This window comes from Taurulus bubalis (assembly GCF_910589615.1).
Source record: "Taurulus bubalis genome assembly, chromosome: 17".
Lineage (NCBI taxonomy): Eukaryota > Metazoa > Chordata > Actinopteri > Perciformes > Cottidae > Taurulus > Taurulus bubalis.
In genome coordinates, this window is record NC_136605.1 from 17,941,113 (window position 1) to 17,951,007 (window position 9,895).

The 9,895-nt window shown below is 39.9% G+C and overlaps 2 protein-coding genes across 2 annotated transcripts; one reads left to right on the plus strand and one right to left on the minus strand.

Annotated features, from left to right (window-relative positions):
• Positions 1–867: 867 nt before the first annotated feature.
• nprl3 (NPR3-like, GATOR1 complex subunit) lies at positions 868–7,653 on the plus strand. The gene is made up of 11 exons (XM_079233654.1): positions 868–987; positions 1,822–1,896; positions 2,867–3,020; positions 3,202–3,283; positions 3,398–3,535; positions 4,377–4,533; positions 5,000–5,106; positions 5,388–5,517; positions 6,134–6,323; positions 6,420–6,612; positions 7,209–7,653. Exons 2-11 carry the CDS (start codon positions 1,831–1,833, stop codon positions 7,372–7,374), a joined length of 1,383 nt encoding a protein of 460 aa, XP_079089780.1. The 5' UTR covers positions 868–987; positions 1,822–1,830; the 3' UTR covers positions 7,375–7,653.
• Positions 7,654–8,028: 375 nt separating this feature from the next.
• On the minus strand, positions 8,029–9,691 carry mpg (N-methylpurine DNA glycosylase; the record flags this gene model as incomplete). The annotated part of the gene is made up of 3 exons (XM_079233415.1): positions 8,029–8,648; positions 8,876–9,080; positions 9,479–9,691. 3 exons carry the CDS (start codon positions 9,689–9,691, stop codon positions 8,143–8,145), a joined length of 924 nt encoding a protein of 307 aa, XP_079089541.1. The 3' UTR covers positions 8,029–8,142.
• Between the last annotated feature and the right edge of the window lie 204 nt (positions 9,692–9,895).

Genomic DNA, 9,895 nt, shown 5'->3' on the forward strand with positions numbered 1-9,895 from the left:
TTGCATTTTCCCTTTTGTTTGCTTTTTTCTTCTTTTTTATGGCCCAATTCCCATTTCAGAGAACAATCTCCACTAACTGACGAACAGTTGGTAGCAGGGTAAGACCAAATCATTCTAAACCACCTTTCCTTCGCTTAGATCACCCCTGTCTTTTTTTTAATCCCCTTCTTTCCTATTTTGTGTCCTTTATGGATCCCCAACCCTAATCTCAGTCAAACCCTTTATCATTAGCAGATCCAGTGAATCCGTGCTTTGGTCAATTCAGGACTGCAGTTTTTCTTTCGTCTGTACTGTATGCCCTTTTGAGAAGAAAAAAATCAAACCGTTTAAAACTGTAATTCATAATTAATTCACATTGATTAGATTACCTAAAGCATGTAGACTCAGCATTACAAAACAAAATATAAATCAAATGCAAACTACAATAAAGCAAATACAACACATTATTCTTAAATTGTGCTGTAAGGTAAGTCTATAGTGTGTTTAATTTATTTCTGAAAGTTAACGTCTTGATTTTTATCCCTTTAATTGCAGCATGAGTTACTTAAGTCAAACCAGCATGTGTCTTTCACATTCTTCATTCATACAGCGACTTCACTGTTTCTGCAAGGAGGCCTCTTCCTCTTTTCTCCTCTCCAGTAGCCACACAAGCTTTTTTATTTATGCTGTCATTGTTGTGTTACGTTACAGGCAGATGCATCTGATTAACGCAACCCCTCTTATAGAGAGCAATGTGAAAAATGTAAACAAACAGCTAATTTAAACTTTCTTACTTGTCCCAGCTGTTGCTGTGTTGTAACCTCCCATCACACCCGGCTAATTTTTCTTATTGAGGATGTTTTTCCTTCTTTAAGGTTCTCTGACATCATCCTCGCCACCATTCTGGCCACCAAATCCGATATATGTGGGAAAAAGTTTGAACTGAAGATAGACAATGTTCGATTTGTGGGTCATCCCACTCTCCTTCAGCATCCTCCCATCATTCAGGTAAGGAACAAAATGGGTCCCACTAATAACATGTAAAGTCATGAATTTCAAGTGTAAAACTGTGATTTTCCTCAAGCGAGTTATTGTCAAAGAAATCATGTCATATGAACGAGAGATTGATTGTAAATGCACAGTTTAGGAGCACAACAAAACATGTGACATGTTTGTAGAATCACTACTTTTAAGAGTTTTACTTGGTATTAATTGTATTGTAACTGTTGTTATAAGCTGTATTCAACACCTGGGATCAATTTAAAAGTGCCATTTGGAATTCTATAAATATCTTTATTGTAATATTAAATTGGCTTTGATGAGTCTGTAAGACCATTGCTTATTTCACCATGACCCTCTAAATGTATGTAATCTTTGAATTTAGTGAATTAGTCTGAACTTCAGTAGTGTCCCCTAGTTTGTCTGATGATTCACTGTCCATATTGTCAAGATTTCCTCCTCCCAGCCCGAGATATAAGCCAAAAGTCATATGACAAAAACATGTATTCTATTACAAGGTTTTTCTATGTAAATAACAGGAACAACTTATATTTTACTGTAATTTGATACAACAACACCTTGTTCGTGACTTACAAAATACCAGAGAGCCCAATTAATACATCTCTGACACAGTCTCAACAAAAGCTGAACATTTCAGGTTTAATAAATGTTATTTATTATTTATGTTGAACATTGTGCTGGTAAAGTTTCTATTGTGAATTCAACTGCTTTTTAAATTAGTTATTGATGGATCATTTATAAATCAACATGCTGTACATTTAATGTTTTTTGTGAACACACATTTTATGCATCTTATGAAATAAAGTTTTTCTATCTGGGCAGGTTTCTAAAATGGACCCTTCACCCAAGAGAGAAATGCCTACGATGATCTTGTTTAATGTGGTGCTTGCACTAAGGGTATGAAATTCCTTTTTTTAATTTAATTTTTAAATATTATATTAAGTTTAGCTTTTTGCTTGTTGTGTATAACTGTTAATATGACACATCAATTTAGTTAACTGGCTTTGGGTGGGGAATTTATATTCTGTTAATCTGTGTTTTCTGTGAACAAGGAGGGGTGTGTGAGAGTGATAATATTTGAGTAAACTCTCACTATCTGTGGGAGCATGCGAGGTCAGAGGGAGTAGGGGCCAACACACTGTGCTTAATCATGCTGCCCAACAAGGCTCAGCCTGGTCCTGCCCCTGCTGAGTCACGGCACACAGTCAGTCCCAGTACAGCTGGGGTGAGGCGAGAAGTGCTCAGTCATGTTTTGTAGACTGTATCTGCCCAGCAACTGTTGTATTTGTACACTGGACATTTCCCAAAAAATAACATTGGGTTGTTATAACATGTTAAATTGCACAACATTTAACCATTCAAATTTGTATATCAATACATTACTTTATATTATTCTACATGTTAATTTATGTATATATATTAGCTTAGTTTCTTGTTATTAAATCTAATGTGCAAGAATATTATGGTAGCTGATCTATTTAGCAATGCCAGAGAAGCTGTGTATTTGCTATAATTTGTCCATCTCTATTTACATACCAGAGAGAACAGAATATTAGATATACTACTCAGTTTGATGCACAACACCACCACTGAACCTCAGAAATGACCACAGAGATGAGAAACCTTTTTCAAGATCTTTTCCTCAAATAAGGGAGCTGAAAGGTCATTTCAATATGAAAGGCTCATGCACATTAGACGGTTAACAGGCTGCTAATGTTTGACATGAATGTTAACTCCAAATTAAAGCCCTGATGTTGTAAATGCAGTGAAATAGGAAATCACATAGTTGTATACCTACTACAAACATGTTCCGTGTTAAAATTACAGTTTTTATAAAGTGTCTACCTCTCATCTTTGGCCTCTACAGGCGAACGCTGACCCGTCCGTCATCAGCTGCATGCACAACTTGTCGCGCCGCATCGCCATAGCCCTGCAGCACGAGGAGCGGCGCTGCCAGTACCTGACCAGAGAGGCCAAACTGATGCTGGCCGTCCAGGATGAGATTACCACCATGACTGAGAGTGAGATACACAATTATATCACACCTGACAAGTGATAGAAATATTCTGCTCTCAACCAAGCTATAGAAGTTCATAGAACTAATTGTATGAAAATACATATGTATCATAGCATTATGTAACATATCAGTATACTAATGTTGTGATGATGTATAATAGTGTTCTGTGTTTTTCCTGATTTAAGCGGACGGAAGCCCCCAGTCCCCATTTAGACAAATTCTTCCCAAATGTAAACTAGCCAGGGACCTGAAGGAGGCATATGACAGGTGTGTGATTAAATATTATACATTGCTGTTTTTGTTTGGTTATTTCACCCTCTTTCTTACCATGCAGGATGGGCCTTGTTTACACAGCTGACTTTATCATTCATGTTTTTGCAGCCTTTGTACAACTGGTGTGGTGCGACTACATATTAACAACTGGCTTGAAGTGAGCTTCTGTTTACCACACAAGATCCACAGGATTGGTGGCACCTATATCCCCCCTGAGGCATTAGAGCGCAGCCTGAAGGCTATAAGGTTTGTGCTTACTGTTTATGTACTGAATAAAACGTTTCTACAGTGTTCTATCTGGGTTGAAAATAACACGTTTGACAACACCTTATCAGCAGTTGTGGAATGTGAAACCTAAAATGGCATATCATAAAAAAACATAGATGCTCCACCCAATGTCCCCCTTCTCAAAGCATTAAGGAGGAAGTTTTATTGCAGATTGAGCCCTTTCTTGTGCACTATTTAAAATGTCATTTAGATATTACATAGAAATTGCCTTTTAATTTACTATATAAAACATTTATAGCATAAAGTAATTGCTAATATAGTTCACTTTTTTCCTTTTTTAAATGCAACATCTCTTGAAGATGGAAGAAAAAATGTGCCTCTCTCACACATTTAGTCACAGGACTACCAAGCAGCACAGGGTTGTTTTAATCTTTTTTAATCTGTGTATATTAGGACCTTCAATACTAACTTAATATTCAAACTGTCTGAAAAACCAATGAAAAATGTTCTATGGACCATACTGCCACCTATTGTTCATTCAGCGTACATCAGAGTGGTGACCAACTTCTACCCTTCATTTTATTTCTGTCTTTTGAAGCTGCAAAACTGAAATAAGCGCAAAGTGCATTCAAAACATGAAATTGTAACTGCACTGCAGAAAGATGATTTTATTTTAAATAATTCAGAATGGTCAGTTTGTGCTCTTAGATACTCTGTTATGTGCATGTACAGACTGTTCTGTTGTAAAGATTGGCACTAAAGCTGATTCCCTCTGGCTTTTATTGAGGAAGCAGTCTTGATCTCTAAAGGGGAGGCTTGTTAATTTAGAGGCTGCATGATCTGTCGTTTGATCCTTCAGACCCTATCATGCCCTGCTGCTGCTGGAAAGTGAGAAGGCACTGCTGAGCCAGCTTCCTCTGGACTGCTCGCCTGCAATGGTGCGCCTCATCAAAACCTGCTCGGCGGTGAAAAACCTGCAGCAGCTCGCACAGGATGCAGACCTGGCCTTACTACAGGTGGACAACAGTTACAGAGCCTGCATCACACTACACTTTACAACCACAGAAGCTCTCTGATCTCAAAAGGCGTTTTTCTTCAAATTTAAAGCATGTTTTTGTAATTAAAAACATGTTAATTCACAAATAAAGAGGTTGTGATTGTATGGTGTTTTGAAACATTTGCCATTTAAATACAGTAAACAAAAGGTAATGAGTTTCATCAAAGTTATTCATGCAGTACATGTAAAACATAGATCACAATAGCTGTATGTAGCACTTGGACAGAGCTATTTACCCAGAGAGGTGTCGATGGTGTCTCACTGCCATCTAGTGGACAATATATGTACTTTCAAAAAGAAAATGTTAGGGCACTAGTTCAAGAAGCTCTTCCTTCTACAGTTGGTTTTCATTGCAAAGAATTGTGTTGTTTGGATAGTTTTATTTCACATCATTTGTATCATTTGTAAATTATTTTCCCTCTTAGATCTTTCAAATCGCTGCTCACTTGGTTTATTGGGGCAAAGCTATCATCATCTTCCCGCTGTGTGAGAACAACGTCTACATGCTTTCTCCTCATGCCAACATCTGCCTGTGAGTATTCACAATAGGACGTTTTGATTACTGTAAAGCTGATGGACCATAATATTGCTATGACATTTCCTTATATGCATAGGTTTCAAAAACTTATCTTTATTGTTATTAAGTTCAACCTTGTAAAATCCCCTTAGATTGTGTGATGAAATAACTGGATGGGGCCATTGGCAGTACTTCCTTTACAACATTGTAATTAACACAGCTTTTTAACATTTATTTTAAAAAGCTGTGTTAATGGAAAAGCTGTTAAATAATGTCTTCCATCTCTCCCTGGATAGATACTCACCATTGGCAGAACAGTTTGCCCTGCAGTTTCCTGGTCACGATCTGCCTTCCATGCTAGCCAAGCTCTCACTGCCTGTCTCACTCGCCGAGTTCAGAAACCCCCTGGAAGCTCCTGCACAGGAGGTAGGACTATTGGACATATATACACAGTATATATATACACACAGCAAATACACACCAAATACACACCAAAAAACAACTATTCATTGTTGTTTTCCCGAGAAAAAAAGAAGTATTCCTCTAAAACTGGACAAGAGGAATTTACTTATAAATAAATGTCATTATTAAAAAGTTTGCAGAATTATTAATGAGATCGACAATAGTTGACTGCCATTTTGAACAAAAACAGACTTTTTTGTACAAATAAAACAAAAGTTAAATGATATTTTCCTGGTAAATCCCAAGCACATTCAGGCTATTCCTGTAAGTTTAAATACTGGATTGTAAAAGCAAAACTATCTGGTGTTCTCTTCCAACCCATCCTGTTTTGGCATAGCTGCTTGAGCAACGGCGATGAATTATAAATGGCAAAGGAACATCAGCTCCAGCGTCTGCAGCTTCCATTTTTCATGAGAACAAGATCAGGGCGCTCTTTCTTTTGGCTCTATTTTGAGCTTGTGTGGTACCTGTGGCAGATTTAAAACATTTGACCTGGTTAGGGTGATGATGTGTTGTCATGATTATCAGTGTAATCATGTTATTCAGCTGTGATGCAGTTTGCTGCTCTGCTCCTGACCAGGCCCAGCTGATCCAGATGGTGGTGTGGATGCTCCAGCGCCGGTTGCTGATCCAGCTGCACACTTATGTCTGCCTGCTGGTACCGCCCAGCGAGGACGAGCCCGGGTTGAGGGATGAAGACCCTCCGCTGGCTGCCCGAGTCGGAGGACGTAGTCTCAGCACCCCTAGCGCTCTCAGCTTCGGCTCCCCAAGTATGTCCTCACTCAGCTCTCTCCTCTTGCCCATCTTTCAGAGGCATAACATGGCAATACATAATCAATGATCATCTGTCTGTTTCCTGTGTATAGCCAGCAGTGATGATATGACCCTCACCAGCCCCAGTATGGACAACTCCAGTGCAGAGCTCCTGCCTGGTGGCGACTCTCCGCTTAACAAGAGGATGACAGAGACGCTGCTGGCCAGCCTGTCAGAGCACGAGAGGCAGGTTATTCTTAACATTCCAGCTGCACAAAATCCAGAGGATCTGCGGATGTTTGCCAGGTAATTAAGCCAGAAGTCTCGTGCTTTTTCTTAGTAGTATATTAAATGTTTATCAACTCACCATTGCGCTCCATTTTTAGACTGTCAGGTCAAAAGGCCCCGCTACACTGTGCGATTTTGGGCTTTCTGACAAAGACTGGTTGCCACCAAGATTTTAATAAGACCCATCTCGCGCAGTGTGACTCGCAATAAACTCACACAGTCGCTGTTGTTGTAAAGTCTAAAGGCGCCTTAACAGATGGGACACGTCTTAGTGAGGATCCAGTGATTCATGATCTCGCTGCTAATGCTTTGTCCAAATAAGAAGATATTTGCACATTGGTTTGGAAAATAAAGTTTTTTGGTTTGCATTCACAGAATATTAAGAAATTGAATTGAGAAAAAAAATTGTCTGGAGAGTTGAGATTATTGCACATGTTTAAAATAGCAAACAAAGTTTCACAATCCAGTATTTAGAGTTTTGTGATACCTACTGCACAGTAAGAAAAAATGTGATGGGCGAACGTTCTGTCTCGTGGTCGATTTACACAGCTAATGATTCAATAAATGTCTTGCTCTCAACCAATTTTTCTGCCCGTTATGTTGATTGCTTCCAGGCTGCTGCACTATTTCCGGGGACATCACCACCTGGAAGAGATTATGTACAATGAGAACATGAGACGTTCGCAGCTCAAGACGATGTTTGACAAGTTCCGCAGTGTCCTTGTGGTGACCAACCATGAGGATCCCATTATTTCAATCTTTCAGTCACCCATGGAGTAGTGGCACAGAGACAGTATCAGCTCCTACCAACTGGAAAAGATGTCAGTTTGAGAGCAGTTAATAGCCTGCCGTGCTCACAGCAAAGTGCTATTGCTCAACAGTGTTATTTTAATATGAACCGACACAATGATTGCAAAAATGATTGCAGATTTACAAGTGTTTTCCCTAATGAGCCAAATGTTTGTTTACAATATTAAATTATTTTGTACATACAAGAAATGCCTCAAGCGTTTACTCTGAATATTGAAACTATTGGTATAGCAGTAGTTTAACTTCATCCTCCCCTATCCCATATGTGTTAGATCAGCTGCACTTACAACAGATGGGCACACTTTGTAATGATCATTCCAGACCTTTAGCTACCTCTCCTCAGGAATCCCAGAGGTGGGGAAAGAAAGACAGCAAGAAAGAGAAGACGCTAAACATCAGACACTATTTCGCTTTGAGAGCAAAGCTTTTCCAAACATCTTTGAAATCAATGAGTCGCCGAAAAGAGAATTGCCCAAGTATCACTGCTTATTAAAAAAACACAGATGGAAGACCTAAACAAAATAGGCTCATGAATGAGAAAAGGTACATTTCAGAATTCTTTTCTTTTAATAGTCTGATGAACTGAGTCTTATTCTAGCTGACTTAAACTCCGAGTTTGCAGTTTACAAAATTAATAAGGAACACATTGAATAATTTATGCAGATTGGAATCTAGACGTTCAACCAGTCAAGAAGGTTATTCTACCATCTTGACTTTCTTCTTAAGTCTTTATACTGCCTAAATGGAGAAGTCCACAGAGGGAACAGATGGCAGAGTAGTTCCAGGGATATTCCCGTTACGCCCTCTTGACTTTGTGCTGTCCTTTGTGTCAGACTCCACATCTGAGGGACCTAAATTGTTCATTACATTCCCAGACTGTCTTTCTGCCTCTTTATTCACGACGCTAACACAGGGGTGCCCACGAAGATAAAACCGCCAGGGCTTCTTGGCCCATTCCCCATGAGATTCAATTCCGATGCGTGGTGCCGATACTATATCGTGGGGTTCTGCTGGATTTGTGACGGGCTCCCTCTCCAGCCACACGTCTGGGTCTGAGGCGAGGTCTCGGCGATCAAAACAGCGCAGTATATTTAGAGCCTGGCACAGCTTGGAAGGCCCGTTGGAAAGCTCTTTGTCCTTCAGTTGTCGGGCTCCCTCTCTGCGTCTGACTGCCCTCAGCTGCCTCATGACGGACTGACCCTGCAGGGGCTCCAGGGAGCGCAGCAGCACGGCAGCACCCTCCCCTGGGGATACAGCACACAATATGCATCAGTCAGCAAGGCTCCACTCTGTCTCCTTCCTTTTGCCCTTTATCCACTGATGATAAAAAATAAAAATAAACACTACTGTATTGATTTAGGGTCATATACATAATAAACACTTGGAAGGGTGCAGATTGAACCTAAAAGGTATCTGTTTGCATGCATCAGTAGACATAATGGCTATCACCTTTAGTGGGCAACGCTTTTACCTTCACTAGACACGTTCATACAGAGGTAGATGCCATAGATCAGATACACATAGATTGTGCCAGGCTCCATGAACATGGCTGTGTTCCTCTCAGTGCGCTTGCCTCCTGCTGAGTGTGAAGCTTTGTCCTCCCCTCCCAGGTAGGCTTCAGTTTCCACTATTCTCCCTCGGAGCTCAGTCCCATCTGCACACCTGCGGACCAACACCTGCATGGACAATGAACAAGACAGATTATTATTATTATTATTATTATTATTATTATTATTATTATTATTATTATCGGGGGGGGGGGGGGGCATATTTCATGAGGCCTATTTACAACAAAAAAAATATAGACCAAACAATTTATCGATTTATCGATTTAATCTTTAGTTGCAGTCCAACACGGTCCGGATGCATTTAGTAGTTTGTAAGGTTGTAGATGATCAACTACTGTGTTACAATGGAGGACTGCACAGCTCCTGAATGAAATACAAAGTAACCAGAGGTGGCAAGACTTTCATTGTTGACGGACCGAACAAAATGTGTCCACAGAGCATGAAATGGCTTTCAGAAATCATCACTACAACATAAATGTAACATTAAGGTGAGATGGCAGCATTACCTTTCCGAGCAATGCTTTAGCCAAACTGACACAGGGTTGGTGGAAAAAATCCTCTCCAAGTCTGCGCTGCAGGTCATTCTTGATGAAATAATGGCTTCTTTTCGTCTCCGGGCTTTGAGGATTGTCACACTTCTTATTCAGTTTGGCAGCTGACACCTTTAAATCCGTCGGATGCAATGCTTGTTGAGGTGTCTTTCTTTTTCTCCCTGCCATCACAACGTTACCGCGAAACACTTTAAGAAAGCACGACAACGTAACTGCCTCAGCAGCACTTTTATATATTCTTAAAACCATTTACTATATAATGTATTTGTGTTCATATTGTACAATAAAGTCAGAGCGCTCGTGCTAACATACAGGAAGTAACGATTGTTTTGTATCTCTTAAAGGGGCCGCGCACTATTCCGAGGAAATCAC